General features: G+C 40.6%; 1 protein-coding gene across 5 annotated transcripts in view; it reads right to left on the minus strand.

The window, feature by feature from the left end:
- Positions 1–3,670: 3,670 nt before the first annotated feature.
- The window catches only part of Psd3 (pleckstrin and Sec7 domain containing 3), a 299,163-nt gene continuing 282,927 nt past the window's right edge, over positions 3,671–19,906 (minus strand). For all 5 annotated transcript variants that reach the window (XM_010624949.3, XM_010624969.1, XM_010624959.1 and 2 more), the window contains one exon: positions 3,671–12,671. In XM_010624949.3, coding sequence (XP_010623251.1) covers positions 12,456–12,671 — 216 coding nt within the window. In that variant the 3' untranslated portion in view covers positions 3,671–12,455. The remainder of the gene's footprint in view (positions 12,672–19,906) is intronic.

Genomic DNA, 19,906 nt, shown 5'->3' on the forward strand with positions numbered 1-19,906 from the left:
AGCGCCCGGGGGTGTGGAGGGAGGTGGCCTACTTACAGGAGGGTGAGCTGCCCCATGATGTGGTGGCCTACACCTGCAACCTTAGCACTCTGGAAGGCAAGGCAGGAAGATTCCATGTTCAAGCTTACCCTGAAAGTCTTAATGATTTAGCATGACCCTGTCTCAAAATAAAATAGGGCTGGGGATATAGTTTAGTGAGAAGGCAATGGGATTAATCTTCAGTCACTCACTCACACACACCCACACACACACACACACACGCACGAGCTGAGACTTACCCCGTCACTCCTGCCGGTAAGGCAGTCCTCTGGTCGCTGCAGCAGGACCACTGTGATTGCATTTCACTGCGGTGATGATCTGGTCCTCTTTATCACCAGGACAGGTGCAAGTGACAGTGGGCAGCAATGCAACTGGCACGGAAATGCCAGGAAACACCACGTTGCCCTTTGTGTGCACAAGGGCTTCTGTAACCATGTGAGTCACCCTGAAGCACTGGATCTAACTGCTTAGCCTTCGGTATCACATGGAGGGCTGGGCACTGTTGTCTGTCACACTCCCCAGTCTAGGGCAGGACAGAGCACTGCATTTCTTAATTCTCAGGAGATGCTGCTTCTGCCACTCCAGGGAGCACCTCCTGGGAACAGCACCAAAGCTGTGCTTCTCAGGCTTTGATGCATTTAAACCATCCAGGGATCTGGGCACTGTGCAGAATCCATGCACTTGCTGTGTCTGGGAGGAGGCCTGAGAGTCTCCTTTGCTCACCAGCTCCCAGGAGATGTGACAGGAGCAAACCATGCTGCCAGGCTTCAAGCAGGAGCCTGGCTGCAATTACAATCACAGGGGAAGCTTTTCAGATTCCCAGCACCTCAGATGCTCTTCAGAGTTTCTTGGGTGAGACCCAGGCACTTACTGTACTTGGGTTTTTTAAATCCACATGACTCTAACATGGAGTGAAAGCAGCTATTTTTGCTGCCAGTTCCTGCTGAGAAACACATACATTCTTTCTGCTGTCATGGTTTAGATCCAAAAATGCCTCCCCGCAAGGCTCACGTGTTTGGAAGGCGACTGGATCGCGACTGTTCTCATTGGTGAATTTGTCTGCCATTCTTCCCTTCGCCCTGTGCTTGCTGGCTGAGTGTGCAACTCTCCCGCACCACACCCTCTGCTTCGCAGCTCCTGCCTTGTCGCCAGCCAATGATGGACCACTAGAAACTGTGAACCAGCAGAAGCCCTGCCTCCTTTAAGTCGCAGGTGTTGGGTATTTTGTCCCAGTAACAGGAAAGAAACTAATACACCTGTTGATGTAGTCACTGATCCTCAGATCTTAGGCATCTAAGAAAGGTAGTGGTCAGATCTCTGACTTCTTAACTCAAAATAGAAGCTGTGATGCAGAACATCTGAGGACAGGCAGCCTGCTGAGTTTTCCTTCAACTCTAAAATTAAGAAAATGATAGGACTGCATCGTGGAATTATGCAAAAAGTGGTGTAAAATGGAATCCGTGCTAAGTGTTTAGCACGGTGCCAGGCACCTAACTTCTCGATAAGTATGTTCACTAACGTCAATCATCATTACACTAATTCACTAATTCATCACCTCCAATTCTGGAAAATCTTCCTCTGAGCTGCATTTCTTTCTTGTAGATTCCACGAATCAATCTGAGTTAAACTTTCTTACATTGATGCAGGGCAGTTCTCATTTCCCTCCCAATGAAGATATATTTAAACATTTAACACCAGTCATTGCTGGCTCGGTCATGAACTGAACTTCGGCAGTTCACACACTTTCTGAGTTCACCTGATTCCATTGTTCACACATGTTGTGCGGCTGCCCTGGCTCCTGCTTTTGCACACCTTGGTTTGTGATGATGCCAAGTTGCACCTTCTCCAGGGTCAGCCTCATTGGTGCCACCTGGTGTATTAGTCACCGTCCTTGCTTTAGAAATGCAGCACATTAATGTAGCCCGAAATGGAACAGTGCTTTTGGTGGCTGCATCATCCTGTTGACTTCATTGAGTTCCCTATGAAACTGGAGGCCTTCTTTCTCACAGGCTGGGTGTGCTACACCACCCAAGGTCCTCCCTTGACCTTGTGTAATTGTTTTTTTAATCTGACATGTAAGGTATTATTACCACCTCTTCTATTTCACATGGTTAACTTGTCCCATTCCTCTGCCTGATGATCTAAATAGACAGAGATATATCTATCTATGGAATCCTGATTCTGCCATTTAGCAGTCATTCTCTCCCAGTTTTGCGGCATATCCATTTTTCATAAACTCGCCTTCTGTAGCTTCTGTCATTTTTAATTAAAATGTTGAACAGATGGGGCCAAAGGCAAGCTCTGCCACAGGACACTAGAACTGCTCTTCCAGGTTGGTGTGTTTCCTTTAATTAGTGCTATTCAGTGGCTACACGCCCACCAACTGTAGGAACGTCCAGATCACACTTCTCTTCATTTTGCCCAGATATACTGGATCAAAGACCATGGTCAGTTCCTTGTGAAGGCCAGCACAGCTTTTCTACTGCATTATCCTAATCTACCAGTTAGTTTTACAAAACAGAAAATGAATGGAGTCTGAAATAATTTCTTGGAAATCCTTGCTGGTTTCCAGTAATTGCTGCTTCCCTTCTTATTTACTCCCCCAAAATGCTCAGAATTAATATCAAGCCCACTGGTTCACAGCACAGAAAAGTCACTCTTCTCTTTTTGCATCCCTGTCTCAAGTATTTTCTGTTATCATTGTCAAGAAAGAAATAAAAATGGATTAGCATGGTTTGGGAGCCCTCACAATGGAGTTAGGATGTTGCTGTGAATCAGATCTCAGACACTTGTGAACCAGGCCAAAGATGACACCCATCTTCAGGTACAAGCCGACCTTGAGGTACATCCCTAACAAGTGACGTCATTCCCAAGCCTTGTAATTTAGAGCTATAAATAACAGCTGTCATTTTGTAAAACATTGGAGCACATTTTTAAGACTGCTTGAATCTGTATTTTTCTTCATCTGGATTATAATCCTATTAACCCCAGATAAATGTTATTTTCTTTGTTCTCAACCAACTTGATGTTATTCTTGGTTGAAATAAATTTTTAAGAACCCTTGACCGTGATTCAATAGTCTCATTGGTGAATCTCCCAGTATTGTCAAATAGAATTAATCTAGAGATGAAACAATTCAACTTGCTCTTTGCTTCCTTATAATATCTTAATTGGCCCTTGGTTTTAGTTTCCTCATAGGAGTGTTTCTCTTTAAAAATGATCTCTACGGTCCCGCTGCTTCTAATACTATTAGCAACACGGAGAATGTGACACAACACACCAAACTAGTTCTGGAGGACAGGCGACCCGGCAATGAAAGGTTCACATTTGAGTTTCATGTCTTAAACAGGGAGTTAAAAGAGAAGCCAGGGGGTATTGAAGGGTTTATACATCCCACATAACTTTGGCTTCTCAGGTATGTATCACAGCAGTTTTCTGCCAGGCACCACCTTCATTTAGGTTTAAGAGGATTTTATTAGAGATGTCATTTCCAAAAGCCCAAACCCAGGGCTGGGGTGATAACTCACTGGTAGAGCACTTGTCTAGCATGTGTGAGGCCCTGATTTCAATTCCTAGCATCGCAAAAACAAACAAACAAGACAAAACCCCCAAACATAAGACATTTCCAGTATTCAGAAGTTCAGGTGGAATTTTATTTTTCATTTTCCAAGTCAACAGATCTTAATTTAACACTAGGTTCCAGTAAGAGAACACAAAGGTACACACTAGCCACAGAAAGCAGTGATTTGGAGATCAGCATTTGCACTGCAGGACAATAGTTAATTCCATGGTCCCCTTGCTTTGATGAGAAGTAAAGGGAAAGCAAATGATTCTTGAAATTGCTTCAAAAAGTTCATTTGTTCTTCCTCTGCTCAAAGCTCCCCCCCTCCGCACCATTGGGACAACAAAGCTCTGAAGTCTCTACTACTACCTACCAACAATTTTTTTTCCCCACACACAAATCTTCACGGAAATCCAGGAGGTGAATCAGTGTTCACAAGTTAACTTCTTCACCTCAGTCGGTTACAGCAGGCAAATCCTTCATCTTGGGTCTCCTGGTTGCCTTTTCATGGAGGGGGGTTAGGGTGTTGTGTTATTTAGTTTTAAAGATATTATTCTAGTTGCACCAAAAGGCAAAGGAAAACATTCCCCCAAATGATTGAAATTTGTTGGATTTATTTCTTTCTAAAGTTTGTACATTTAACATATACCATATACATATTTTAAATCCTTCACTATTTTTCATGATTTCTATTACATAAAAACCATTTTAAATGCAATAATTTTTGTTGTCATGAAACAACAAAATACCCTCAACTTATAAAAACACAGGAACAGTTATGTTCATGAACATTTACATAATAGAGAAATGTACTATGTATATCACAGCTTCTGTACACATCAGGCGACCCACTTGTCTACAAGGGTGAGGTTTTCTTTAATAACAGTGAAATAGGGTAATATTTATATACAGCTATCTTCATAAAAAATAAAGCAATTGTAAAATGTAAACTTAATTCTCAAAATAGTCTTTAAACACTTTGACAATATCCACATAAGTTACTGTTCCATTCAGATGAGGACCACCATAAATGCCGATTTCTAGATGGCATTTCTTGAATCTGGTAGGTGATAATGAGGAACAGGTTTCTAGTACGTAATACGGTACCACTAGCTTAGCTTACCCACGTCTGCTAATGCTGACAGTTTGGCCCCTACAAAGGAGTAGGCTGCTGTTTTGTCACTAATTACTTTCACAATTTGCAGGGGACATACGGCACCAGGACTGCAATGGAACTGAAATGACTGAAGGAGAGAACTGAGGGTACAGGAGTGCTCCACGCTGTCCATTACTTAGAGCCATGTGAATACACTCCAGTGAACGGGTTGGAAAAGTGAGAGTCTTGTTTTTATGTTACAAGATACAAATCACCACCCTTCTGCATGTCCCAGAGTAACCAAGGCTGACAATATGGGTTCTCCACTTGTGTAAATTTCTGTTCTAGAGTTGGGCTTCTGAAACTTGAGGTAGAAGAGGGTGCAGGGAGGCATGCAGGCCTTTACCCGACGGCTCTCATCTGGACAGAGCAGAATGGCTGAGCAAGTTCATGTTTCTCAACCCCTCCCACAGAAATGAAACACTGTTCATCTCTGGAAATCTAGGTGTGAAGGCAAAGATATCATCCAACCCTGGGTAGAGCCCAAGGTGCCAGTTTGTCTCGCAAAGGCAAAATCTGTGATCTTTGCTTCAGGCAGAGGATGGTTTTCATTACCTTTATCATGTGCCAACCTGAGTGACTCTGAGTTGGTGTCTTGCCTCTGCCAGGTCAACCCATTGGGACAGCTGGATTCCTAAAGCATCTGAAACCCAGGATGTGCTGCTCAGTAGAAGCCCACGTGGAGCGGAAGGCCAGGAGAGAAGCTCCGGAGAGGGGACATTGTCTCCCTCTGTGGTGCCCTGCTATTCAGGGTTCACAGCAGTGAGCCTCAGACCTGCACCATGGTCCTTCACTGAGCCTTGTGGCTGAGACTCTCCGAAGAGTGGTTGAGCTCGGAGACTAAGGAAAAGTTTTAGGCCAAACTCCAAAATTCTCTCCATTAACCAATCTTTTCAGGAATTGAAGTTAAGGTGCTTATTTTATAACACTGTTAATGAGAGCTTAGCTCTCCACCCTGCAAAGGGAAATGCCATTTTCACTCCTCACCTCACTATCCTTGCTGATGGAAAAGTGCTCTACTACCCAGCATCCTTTCGTGTGAGCTCTCACCAGCACAGCTCAGAAAGGTTGTGTGCCCTTCTGTGTGTAGTGCTTCCTGGCTTGTCCATTTGTGGTCCTTATTAAAGGAATGACCTGTACAGCAAACGGCTTCGGTACCTAGGAAAATGGTGCACACCAGTTTTCTGGGTCTTCCCCTAGGCTACTGAGGTACTGAGAGATGCTGGAGAGCTACTTACTGCCTGTGACTTACTGCCTGGACTTCAAGTTGTAGTCCACCAGGAGGAATGTGACAGGTAACCCCTGCTTCTCTGTTAACAATGCAACACATCTCAGAGTCAGGCAAAAGAGCCCAATTTTCTCCTTGGTCCTTAGAAAACATGTGACGTTGTTTCTCCGCATTTGTTCATCATCTCTTTATAATTCCTCGGCCCTTTGTTTCTTAAAGTCTTACATTTGTATAATTTAAAACATTCACTGGGTGCAAGTGTTTACAGAAGAGGGCCCAGACTCATCAACTTTCTCCCTACATCTTTAAGGGCCAGTAAACTGGTTCTGAATTTCTTAGGAGCAGAGGATTGAACACATTCACAGCTTAGCCTCAATGGCAGGCAGCCTACTCACCCACTCCACTTCAATTTGGTCTAATTATTATTGTTTCTATAGCTCTAAAAAAGCATTTTAACGGCATTAAAAAGTCCATGTGCATATATACTCTTTCTAACGTAGATATTATTATCCATGTCAAATGGTTACTTGGCTTTACAGCCTACATGGCTTTACAGTAAAATCCAAATATTTCAAAACTAAAGCCCAAAATAAAGCTTTTATTCCTATCACTCTTTTTCATATGATTTCTGAATCAAAAGGCTTTTTCTTTTTTTGCAAATCACAAATAATTCTCAGAAGGAAATACTCTTGTAGAACTAAGACCCTGCTAGCAGATCAGCCACAGAGCCAGTCCCCTGCACATCAAGAAGAAATTAGGAAATATGATATATATTTTCAAAAATAGTTTTGAGACTGTAGAGTTAATTTAAAAAACTAAGTGTAACTACCAGGACACTACTGCAGACTGGAGCTGAAGATGAGACTCCTACTGCACGGCTTCAGTTCTCTGAATCAGACACAAAGACAGGAGGCAGCGTATCTGAACAGAAGACACCACACTCAGCCACACAATCAGACACACTCAGTCGCTGCTTTAAATACACCAAACATGCTGGTTAATAAAATTTTAGTCTCTAGTTATCTATTTACACTCTATAATATATGCAATAAAGTCAAACAACTAAGGCCAGTGGCTCTTCTTTGGGGAGAGGCAGGAAAAAGAGACTTAAGTATAAAAATATTAAATAAAGTTTCAACCTGCTCCTAAAGTCCTTTTACCTGTGACACCAGTTGCCAATGTGTGCAACTGCAAACCTGGAATACAGTACCCCTTCTTGGGATGCCCTGATATACTTCAGCATTTATGATATTTCTTTCAAGAGGGTAAGGATACGGCACCCAGGAGAGCGGTTTGAGCTACTGTAAAATATACATAGGTACATACATTATATGGTGGGAACTTATTTGATTCTTCTGAAAGCTCTATGTTCTGGACTAATTACAACAATAAAGAATGTGCGCTGTAAGCTTCACATTTTGTAATAAGCCCACAATTGTCAGTTCAACTTTATGTTTAAGTGCTCTTAATACTAAAGTTACTAAAACTGCACAGGTTGCCTTCTTTCCCCCCTTAATTTTCTGCATTTCCAAAATTATAATGAGCTACCCCCTAGGTATTGCAGACTATACACTTCAACAGATCCACATGATTTAGTTCAAAGTCACTTTTGCCCTGGTGATTCACACCTCAAAGATGGAATTTTCCTAGCACAAAGTCATTAAAAGTTGATCAAAATATCATTTGAATTTAAGTTGAATAAAGCAATACCACTACGTGTACTTTCAACAACTGCATTATATAATCAGTCCTATGAGGTTTTTTACTTGCTTTTCCTATCACACTGGTTATTAAAGACAAAATGATTTGGATGTACATATACCATATACTGACACACAATCTACACACGGATGCTTATACATACGTACAACTATAAATACCCACAAATACAACATTGGCATGTGACAGAAAGCATTATCTTTGACATCCAACATTTCTGTCTGTACGAGTATTTCCAAAAACCTACAGTACAGCAGATACACACATAAATTACAAAGGATGAGCCAAGAGACCTAAGGAAACTATTATATATACAATTAACTTGCCCTATTTCTTGCTGTTGCATTCAAGTCAACAAACTGGCATGCAGATTCAAGTATTTACTGACATTCTCTGAAGACATTCTCTCTGCATGCAATGGCCCAATTCCTGTCCTAAGCAGAAGGCTGCCTGCCTGGGGCCGGATACCGTGGGTATAAAAGGAGGGTGACCTTGGACTTCAGTCCTTTTTTTTAAAAGAGATGGAAAAGGAATCCAAAAAGAAAAGCAGTGACAAAGTACATCTGTATCTCTACCAATAACTGATCACAGGATTATTTTGTGGTTATCTCTACAATCTTGGGATGATTTGATGATGTAAGATGTTCAAAGACTGGTAGAGTGAGAAATTTTCTGTCCTTGAAAGAGATCAGCAGCCTAGCATGGATCAAAATTGCAGAAAGATTTGGAGAAAGGCACTCCCAGAGGCTCATCTGCCCACAAAACTCATTAATCTATTTAGGCAGATACTATTAAGTCCAAATTTATAATATTATTCATAAAGTAGGCTCTACTTTTAAAAACAAGTGTTAGGATGCCATGTTGGTTTCTTATTTTACAGTGCTAGTTTTACAACTGAAAACACAATTCTGTTATTCAAAAAGTAAAGGGATCATTCTCTGCTAAATTGAGAAAGGTGGCTATGGACTTGCTAAAAACTCAAGCTGAGTCCATAAGAACTGAAACTACAGAGATTTGCACCTGCATACATAAGGAACTTACTGAGAACTGAGGCTGAGTGAAATAAGTGATTATTACAAGGAAAAATGTCCAAGAATTCAATTTCTAAGGACAATCAACTGAACTCAAAAAGGTCTTGACAAGAAGATAAGGAAGAAGCTGATTTCTAGAAAGTTTTCTTCCCATTGCCAATGGTTAGGGGAAAAAGGCAGAAAAGAGGCACAGTTCAGGGCAAAGCAGGGCTGTGTTTTATCCAAGAACAGATTTTTAGGCCTTTGATCATAAGGGGGCCAGTACAAAAAGACAGCCAAAAACTCTGTGTAACTTGGTACTTATGCAGCAAAAGTCCTCTTTCTGTTAGTTATGCAAATTCTCTCCCAACATTAGAAGTTCAGCGGTCTGGTCACCTGGCAAAATACAAACCTAACTGGTCTTTGAAAAGACAGCCAGATTTTCCTGTTCCAGAATTAATTTCCTGCTGTCATTTCTGCGTAGGGTACAGTCCTCACCTCCTGGATTATGATGCCAGTGGTAGAAGCAACTAGGGTCTTACAGATAGGACAAGACTGCTGCTGCGTGAGAAAATGCCTTCTACTTGCTTTACCCAAGAGCAATGGAAGATGTTCCATATCCTCCAGGAACTACTGCAACCAAAGGAGTCACTCACTTGTTGGTTTTACTGAGATTAACTAAAATGCACAAAAATATTGCTTGTCTTGATTAGACAAGACTTAAGTCTTAGTAACTGGTTTAAAAATCTGCATTTCAAAAACATCTATGATCTGGAAAGACTCTATATGCTAGTAACTCAGTTTGATTGATGACAAGTCCATGATACCTCCATGCAAAAGCCAGTATGGAAAGTGGTGGCAAACCCCAAAATACAAAAGGATTTTATATATGGGCCACTTCCTTGGTCAATTTGTAACAAGGTATTTCGAGGAGTTATCAAGATTTTCTACACTAAAAAGTAATACTGAAAGCATATGTATGAAAAAGAATGATGATTTCCCACATGCAGAGAAATTCCAAGGCCCCTGGGCTCTGAGGTAGGGGTGAGGAGTGAGGTGGGAAGGGGTGCGGAGGGGTACCTTCAGAAGGGCAGGAGGAGGACAGCTCCTCGGTACCGTGAATTGTACAAGGTTAAACACAGCTGCGAAAGGAAAAGCTTTTTGACTATAAACCACTGAGAAGAAATGATCATAACAGAAAAAAGTGGCTGGCTACAGACCAGATTCTCAGAAGCCGGTAGAATCAGAGACTCATTTCCTGCCCCAGGATAAATCTTGGCCTGCAACCCATACTGGTAGCAGACACCTTTCTTCCAGAGGCCTCAGGGAAGAGGTGTTTTCAGACCATCTCCTGCACATGGATAGCATCACATGACCTGTGACCGGCAGTCTGGGATCCTGGCCCACAAAAGAACCTTAAAGTTGTTAACTGCTAATTCAGAAGTGCCCTTGTCATCTGACTACCCATTAGCATGTCTGGGAGTCTTGGGAGCTAAAGTCAATGAGTCCTGTATCAGGACCAGTGCTATGGTGGTGCTGATGCCATTCGAGTATTTTAAGACTACTCTAAACATCAGAAATACTGCAGCAAGGTACCAGTCAATATGCATTATATACTTGAAGTAAAACACACATAAACATTCTATATACATAGATATATGCTGTGGGTAAACACATTCAAGCTAGTCAGGGATATCAGTTACTGAAGCTCATAGGTCATGTGGTCTAAGTACCTCTCTCTCCCCTAAACTAGGATAAATATCTAGACAGAAAACACTGATAACTCAGATTTCAGGAAGAAAGGCAACTTGCTTATGAAAACTCTGGGCTTCATAAGAAGCTACCAAAACGATTCAGGTATATGGGCTATATTGGTAACTAGTGTGTTTCATAGTTCTGAAACATAAATTCAGACATTGCCTTCACCAACACAATGTAGAGGATAGAGTACATTTTTCAAAGGTGTGGTAAAATACCATGAAGCATGCAGCTACAACCATTATAGAGGGGTTACTTTTCTGTACACCAACAAATATGGACGCGTGAATAGGGGAAGTAAACATTAATTAGTAATCATGTAACTAAATGTGAGTACATCAAAACAATACATCACTAGAAATACCATGGTTTTATAGCAGGTTTCCTTTAATCCACTTGGACTATGCTAGTCACGCAGAGCAGCTGATTCTTTGGTCATAGTACCTTCAACTAAAAAACAAAGCAGAAGTAGAGGAAATTGTCCATGGGAGGAAAAAGAATATTCAGAATGATCCCATTAGCTTTGAAGCTGCGTCGTTTGGGAAGATGATAGCTTTAGGGAAATCAGTTTCAAGGTTTAGAAATCTGAGACTTCTGAGTCACAGGGCACTGAACCTTCATTCCTGTCTCCTCCTCTAGAAAAGATTATTCTGTTCATCACCCTGAATTTCAAAGGGGCTGTCACAGATACAGCTTGTGACTGTAAGGTGGAGAGAACTATTTTGAGTAACATACAAATGATTTAGAACAGACAAAGAATTTTTAGGAGCAAGTTTAACAGTGACAGAGTGAAGTGGCTATCAGAGAGACTGAGATAAAAATAAACTAAGAAACGCTGCATACGCAACCAGCCGATTCTTCCATTTTCAACCACAACCCATTCAAACTATTACTTACGATTTAGCCTCAAGAAACAATATTCACTGCTGAACAACTGTAGCTGATTTTTGCTCCCTTGTATTGTCTTGGCTTAAGCAAAGAACAAAAGGAGCTCCATTTTCCATATTTTGTTAGGAAGACCCCAATATCCTAACAACCAGGAGATGACCTCATATATATACATATATATGTGGCATAAAAAAGAAGCTATTCCTGGGTGCAAGTGTGTCAACGATAGAGATGATTCTGGATTCCCAGTCTAGACCCTGTGGGAGTGAAGTAACAATTTCCTGCAGACTAAACACAAGTCTATTGCTGTAGCTACCCCAGGAGCCAATTATTGCCACTATCCTTCAGAAAACAAAATTAACTCGGTATCCATCTGTCCTCAGCCTTCGATGGTAAAATGACTCCACTTCCTCTTCCCCTTGCTTGGCTGGAACTGCACCCACACTTCAAGCAAGCTCCTGTTCTTCCCCAAGTTCTCCAGTCCTGGGTCTTTACACCTTCTCCCCCTGCTTCCAGAAGGGTTCGAACTCAACACTAAGCGCTAAGGTTCACGCAGGGCTACCTCATGTTGGAACATCTTGATTCCCAGCACTGCATTTCTCACTGAAATATGTGAGTATTCAGCTTCACCTCCGTGACTGGGCAAGATTTCACATATAAAGGCTTATGTTAACTCTGGCTAGAATTTACTAAACTACGAAGTTTGTCCGGTTAAGTGTTTCACAATGGATTAAATTATTTAACCTTAAAAAAAGGATAATGGTTGATTTGAGAATACATAAAACAACTGAGCAGAGTGCAAATAAGAGAAAAACCAAAGGAGAAGGGATGTAGAATTCATTCTGAAATCATGATCCTCTAACTCCTCACAAAAAGGTGCATTAGTCATCAAATTGCAAAAAAATCATCAAAGCAAAGAAATCAAGAGCAAAGACAAATCTGTACAGAAACTAACAAAAATATACAATATAAAAAGTTACTAATGCACCATTTAGTCACAGACTTTTTTTTTTAAATATATTCACGGATTACCAGAAAGATCTTGAAAACCCCTATTTTGCTCCATGACCAGCACTTCCTGGCCTCAGACAGATTCTAAGTAACTTTTTGTTTAATGCTCGGTGTTTCTGGTCGGTGGTCCTTTCTCTCTGACACATTACGCTTGACCTTGGCGGTGATCGGAGAGGAATCTGGGTTCAGCGAAGGACTAGAGTGTGATTTCTTCAGACCAGCAGCCTCGTTTTCATCGTGACTCAGGAGCTGCTTGCCTCCTTCTTTCAGAATGCTGACATAAGTTTCATAACGGGTTTTCTGGAGGCAAAGCCAAGAGAAGAATGGTAGTCAGTACGCAGTTTGCAAAGGCAAATGGGCAGCACACGTCATGTTGTCTGCCTGCAGACCTTGAACGGCTGTGAAACACTTGACTTCATTCCTGAACTGACAAATTATTTGGGTACTTACTGGGCATGCTGAGAGGCAGCTGCTACGGGAGGCTGATTAAGTGATTCAGATGAGAAGTTATCATTTTAGTTATTGTTTGTGCTATTTGGGGAAGTAATGGCACAAGAGAGTCTGAGATGGAGGAGCCTTGTCCTCTGGTGTTCAGTGATGGGGTGGCTATAACGGCTCACACTGTCATCACTTGAGCCTCCCCCATGTGACCTAGGGCTTGTGTGAACCTAGCTTGGGTATGGTTATTTATTCTCTTTCCTACTCCCTGTAACTCTACGTAGACTCAACTGGAAGGATCCTTTCAAGGTGAGTGCATCTCTGGCCTAAGAGACCAGTCCCAAAGCTGATCTCCATTTTCTTCCATTGCTTTTCTGAAGGGTAAACCATGTTTCACTCCCATGCTACTATATTTAGTAGTTACCAGGAACATTATGAAGTTTGCAGAACTTCGAATTATTTTCTGATGCTTATCATATTCAAAAGAATTTCCTTCATCAAGTATTTATCGAATATCTACACAATTCAAACATCTGAACTCCCTTTTGCCTCTTTTCTCTAAGCGTTGAGAAGAACACTGCAAAGACTTCTCTCTAGCCCTAACTGGTTCTGTTTTTGACAATGTTTCTATCCAAGTCACTTGCATAGAACTATTGTGTGTATGTATATAATAAGTATGTGCATGTGTATATATATTTCAAATTAAAGAAAACTGTCTCCCATTCTTGATTGGATACATTCTAATCAAAGCAAGTCTTTCACCATGCTGCCTCCACACATGAAGAATTCATAAAAGGCCTAAAATGTTTTATTTCTAAACAAAAGAACATGTCAATTATAAAACGTCTAAAGGCAGACAGGCAAATTTCTGTTCAGACCATACATCTTTTAAGGATTTTTCTAGTCAATTTTAAGTTAGTAACTTTGAAGTGCAGCCTTTCTCAAAAGAGGGGAAGCTTCTAGCCATTGCATATTGCTTGATCAGGATCCAGGTAAGGGTACTGAGTTCAGGATGATGACGGTGCCATGTACTGACTCTCTACATGCTAACATGAAGCTATTTATTTCAATCCTATACAACTTGTAACATTACTGTTCCAGTTTTAGGTAAGGACACACAAGCAGAGAAGTTCACAGTAAAATGAAGCTGGAAACAGAACTTTGATTTGAACCTGATGTTGTTCCAGGACCCGTGCCCTTCAAGCTACATTTCCTTTATGGATATGGAAGTACAGACACGCAAATAAACGTATGTATTGGGTGTCTTCTGACAGACACTGGAGATTGGCCAATCAGAAGCTACACTGTACTACTTTTTCTCTTATGTCCCTCCTATCACAAAGGCGGGTCTTGGATGTTGTTACCAAGGAGGTATGGAGGAGTTTGGGGTTGGGGTTCTTCCTTCTGGGGGCATTGTTTTTCGAGAAGAGGGACAGCCCTTAAAGAAGGCACTAGTGCTAGCCCCTTCTTCTTTCACATGAGCATGTTTTCCAAAGCTACCACTCTGTGATTTGGGGCAAGAGGCATGAAAACAAAAGGGCAACATGCCAAGCCTGAGGGAAAATGGAAAGACAAAAAACAAAACAAAACAAAACAAAAAAACCTGAATTCTTGATTCAATGAGCTAGGTCCAACCTTGACTCTTTATTAGCTCAGGATGCTTAAGGCATGAATCATAAATATCCTTAAGTGTTCAGCCACTGTTCATCAGGTAGTGTTACTTGTGGCTGAAAGCATTACAAAGTGATATGTATTCCAATAAACATATATTCTTCATAAAGAAATAGTAAAGTAAAATAAAGAATTATATGGCAGGGGTTATCTCAGAAGGCCACAGGAACACCAAATAAGGACATTGGCTAGTAGAGAATGCCATCAATCTGGCACAATTGCATCATGCAATCAGGAGAGTGAATAAGATATATCCGAAGGACACACTGGTTCTAAAATCCTATTCATTCCAGGAATTTATTACTTAATCTATCTCCACTTTGCCTTGGGAGCAAGATTAAAATGAAGGAAAAACTACTCTCAATAAGAACAAGATTTAGTAAAATAATCTATATGCAGCTTAAAATTAGATTCAGGAAACCGGTGTAGGGCATAGTATTGCATGCAACTGAAGAATTCGCACAATGAAAAGAGCTTGAAGGAGTTTTGTGAGGTGATGTGCAAGGAGACAAAGGAGAGAAGGTGACAGGGAAAGTTTTCTACCAATCTTTGAAGAAAGTGATACTACTGAGAGCAATCACTTGAAAAATACGTGAAGGAAAAACCATCTCATCCACACTTTCTACAGCTCTAGCTGCAAGGCTGCTGTCTCAAATAAATTAAATCAGTTTGTCAGCCAAAAAATAAAGGGCAGAGGTGTGGGTGTGTATGAGTTACCAGGTCAGAGGAAGAGACAGTGAAAGGAGGCAGGGGAAGAAAACAGGGGCTGCTTCGTTGTTAGGAGAAACAAAGAGGAAGAAACCTTTGTGATAAGTCTCCAAATGCTGTGTTCCTCTTATGATAAGAAAGAAAGAAAGAAAGAAGAGAAAGAAAGAGAAAGAAAGAAAGAAAGAAAGAAAGAAGAGAAAGAAAGAGAAAGAAAGAAAGAAAGAAAGAAAGAAAGAAAGAAAGAAAGAAAGAAAGAAAGAAAGAAAGAAAGAAAGAAAGAAAGAAAAAGAAAGGCTTAAAGGGGTAAAAGCTATAAACCCCAGTAATATATATAGCTTTAATTTTTTCCTATTCTCTGAGGCTTTTACTCAACCTATATCAAACATGCATCTTCAAAATATTTCAGGAAAAGAAATTTTCAATCTCAGAACCACTCAAGCAAACACTGATTTCAGTCATATCATTGTAGGATTACAGGTTCACCCAAACATGTAAATCCTTTGACACATGCTTTGGGACCAGATAAAATTGTCTTGAATAAAGAAAAACACCTCTCTGTGAAACCAAGGGGAGAAATGGGAATAAACATGGCTTTAAATGTCCTTTTTCCATTGATTTCTCATTGTATTCTCTTTCGGGGGAGTAGGAAGGTCATACTTCGCCGTAACTCTTCTTTGGTTGGGTTTATTTTCAGTCATTTCAAAGAAGAGGTGATGCTCATATTTTCCCCCCAAAACGAATTGTGATCTTTAAGGTCTCAGCTAAAGTTGGAGTGTAAGGAAAAGCAAAGTAGCAGGAAGAATACCTGTAACTCACTCTAGAAGGTACTTTATTTTTAACTGACACATAGTACTTGTGGATATTTAGGTGGTACAGTGTGATATTTAAATACGCACACACAATATGCAATGATTAGAAAGGTAAATCATTCTAATTTATCATCTATCACCTTAGACATTTATCATTTCTTTGTATTAGGAACATTCAAAATCCCTTCTACTATTTTCAAATATTCCCTTAGTTATTGTCAACCACAGTTATCCTACACGCTGTGCAATGAAACATTATGAGTCATTCCTCCTGTCCACCTATGTTCCTGTACCTGTTAACTATCCTCTCTCTGGTTTCTTGCCCCAATCCCTTCCCAGGCTCTGGTAACTACTACTTTGCTGTGTACTTCTCTGAGATCAACATTTTAGCATTTACATGTTAGGGAATGTGTCGTATTTGTCTTTCCATGCCTGGCTTATTTCATTTACTTTCCTCCTGTATTATTCGTGTTTCTGCAAATATTAGACATTCATTCTTGTTTATGGTTAGGATTCTTTATCCACGCATCCATGTGTGAATGAACCCCTAGGTTGATTGTGGACCTAGGCTACTGTGAATAGTGCTATAATAAACACGCACATGCAGATGTCTCTCTGACATACCGATTTCAATTTCTTTGGATATATACCCAGTGGAAGGACTGCTGGATCATATGGTAGTTCTCTTTCTAGGTTTTCTGAGGAAACTTGATACAGTTTGTCACAATGACTGTATTGAATTACACTCTCACCAACAATGTGTGAGTTCTCCTTTCTCGGCTTCCTCACTAGCATTTTTCACTTTTGGTCTTTTTGAAAAGAGTCATTCAAACTGGGGTGAGATGCTGCATTGATTCTGGATTGTATTTCCCAGATGATAACTGATATTGAGCGTTTTCTCACCCTTTTTCATCATGTGTATATTCTTTTTGGAGGGACGTCTTTTCAGGTCATTTATCCCAGCCCCTCTTCCTTCCCCCTGTCCCTTGGCCAACCCCTACTGCCATTTGCCCATTTTTCTAATTGGATTTCTCTTCCTCTTCTTCTCCTTCTCTTTTTCCTTTTTCTTTCCTCTTCTTCCACCTCTTCCTTCCCCTCCTGCTTCCTCCTCCTCTTCCTTCTTGCTCTCTGTCACACATACACACAGACACACACACTTGAATTGGCAAATATTTTTTCTCATTAAGCCGTCTCTTCACTCTGTTGGTTGTTTTATTTGTTAACCCTACTTGTTACTTTTTGATTTTGTTACCTGTGCTTTTAGGTTCATATAAAAAAATCTTTGTCCACACAAATATCTTTAAGTGTTTTCACTACATTTTTTTTTTTTTTTTGCAAGACTCCTTTCCTTTTTCTTTTGGTTTGGGACAGGGTCTCACTACATAGTTCAGGCTGGCCTTGAATTGACTAAACAGCTGGGTCAGGCCTTGAACTCACAGCAATCCTCCTGCTTCAGCCTCCTTAACACTGGGGTTAAAGGTGTGAGCTAGGCTGCAAAATATCTCTTTGAAAGGTCAGATGTACCAGACTAAAAACTTGATGATAGTTGTTCAGTCAGTAACAATCAAAGAGAGTCACAAATGAAATTCAGGCAGACAATGCTCCTTCCTTAACATCTCTTCGTTCCTACTAATAGGGCTGTGATTTTTTTCTGTTCTCATTTTAAATGAAGGATGTCAATGTGCCTAGCTCTGTGAGAAGAAACATGGTTTAAATCACACGTGAGAATGTTTGCACCTCTGTGTGTCTCTCTTGCAGCCACGCAGCTTAACTTTGGTCAGGACAAATAGAAGTCTACGATGACACTTTTGAAAGCAGCTTTTCCACCTTGTTAACAAATAAACGGTATAGTAAATAAAATGTGTGGAGTTGTGTTAGTCATTTTGAGACCATGAGGTAAGCATGAAAAAAAAAAAAGCCAATAAAAGCCAGTGCTTTCCCACGAATGCAGATCAAAAATTTGTAAAATTTGTAAAAAAAAAAAAAAAACAACAAAAAAAAAACCAAACAAACAAACAAAAAAGTACCCACAAACTGCACATCCTTGACAGCAACATTTACCAGCCAGTAACCATTTTGCATTTTTCTTAAACGAGATACAAGTATGTTTATACTATTTAAAACTTGGTCAAGTTCTCTATTATTTTCATCCAAAAGCTTTCCTAACTAGTAAAACAGTCAGTATTAAGTTGGTCTCAATCAAAACAAAATTCTGTTAAGAGATTCTTCTGTATATTCAACAAAGTAGTGGTGAATGTTACTTCACCACTGGCTACATTAAATTACAGAATCAATATTAAGTTAATGACTTTCATGATTTCCTTTGGTAATTTTCCATCATCTGCTTCATCTCTGTGGCTGGAGCACAATTCTTTTGGCTCTTGCAGGGCATCTAAGAGTTTTAAGAGGTTCTAAAAGTTAACCAAAATTCTATGCCACTTTGAGGTTCCAGTTAGTGATTAATATCCTGGCACATAGGGTACAAACTAGAGATAACTTTAAAATCACAAGGAAGGAAGTCAGATAATTAAATCTTCTTGACTCTTTACTTCCTGTCATATTCATTTGATCAGGAAGCTTCAGAATATATTCAGAATCACATGATTTCTCACCACCTCTATCTCTTCCAGTCAATAAGGACTGTCATTTTATGCCTGGATTATATCAGCAGCTGCCCAGCTGGTCTCTTTGCTCTCCTCACTGCCCTCCGAGTACGCTCTTTTCAAGAGACAGTGATCTGTTCAAATCCAAAATCAAGAGTTTGTCAGCTCTGCTCAAAGCACTCACTTGGTTTGTCAACCTTGAAACAGCCCAGCTCACTCTAAACTTAGGCAAATGCCTTGCACTGTGCCCCACATCTGTGCTCTATGGGCTCAGAGCTGATCTTGGGCTTGCTGTGCACCAGCACCTCTGCTTCCTGGCTGATGGTGAATATGGTGAACATATTTCTCCTTTAGGCCCTGGATTCTCACTAGTCTCTTTGTCCAAAGCATTCTCCATCTGTCCTTCACTTCTTTCAGATTTCATTCCAATGATACCTTTACATCAAAACTTTCCAAACTAAAACTGCAATACCTACTGTTACAGTTTGTATCTAGATGTCCCCCAAAGCCTGACGAGCTCACAGGTGAGGCTTTTCAGAGCCTACTGGATCTAGGGTGTGTGATATTAGATTAAGGGTATGTGGAACTAAGTGAGTCTAAATGGTTTAGCATAGTTCTGGGTATGAATAATGGAAAGGCCTATCCTGGGTATGGGTGGCATCACAAAAATGGCTTGTAGCCTGGACAGGAAAAAGAGAAAGGGAGGCTAGCTGCTGCTTGCTGCTTCACTGCTTCCTGCCTGCCTTACCATGAACTATTTCCTCTCTGCCATGTCCTTCTGTAATGCCACCCCCACTCTGGAGCCAATCTATGGATCGAAATGTCTACAAACTGTGAGATGAAATAAATATTTCCTCCTTTAACTTGTGCATGTTGAGTGTTGTGTCTCAGCAATGAAAACAGTAACTAAGACACATACTTTGTGGTTTTTGTAGGCAGGGTCTCCCTTTGTAGTTCAGGCTGGCCCTGAACTCACTATGTAGCCCAGGCTGCCCTTGGACAGGTGGTGATCCTCCTGCCTCAGCCTCCCGAGTGTTGGGATTACTGTTGTGTACTACCATGCCCGGATAAAACACATGGTTTTATCCTGTCCATGTTTATTCTCTCCTTTGCACTTTTCCTCATCTATAACAGTCCTATATTTTACTTTCTTGTAAAACCTCATTTCCTCCTTGCCCACTAGATGCTATCCCATAAAGTTAAAGAGTGCTTGTGGCTGCAGATAGCATATACCAAATAAACATTTGTTGACTATGAATGATAAGAAGAAAGCTATATAAGCAAATAGATTCTCATATATATATAT

Source organism: Fukomys damarensis, unplaced genomic scaffold (genome assembly GCF_012274545.1).
Source record: "Fukomys damarensis isolate Sample0158 unplaced genomic scaffold, DMR_v1.0_HiC HiC_scaffold_18, whole genome shotgun sequence".
NCBI classification, from domain to species: Eukaryota; Metazoa; Chordata; class Mammalia; order Rodentia; family Bathyergidae; genus Fukomys; species Fukomys damarensis.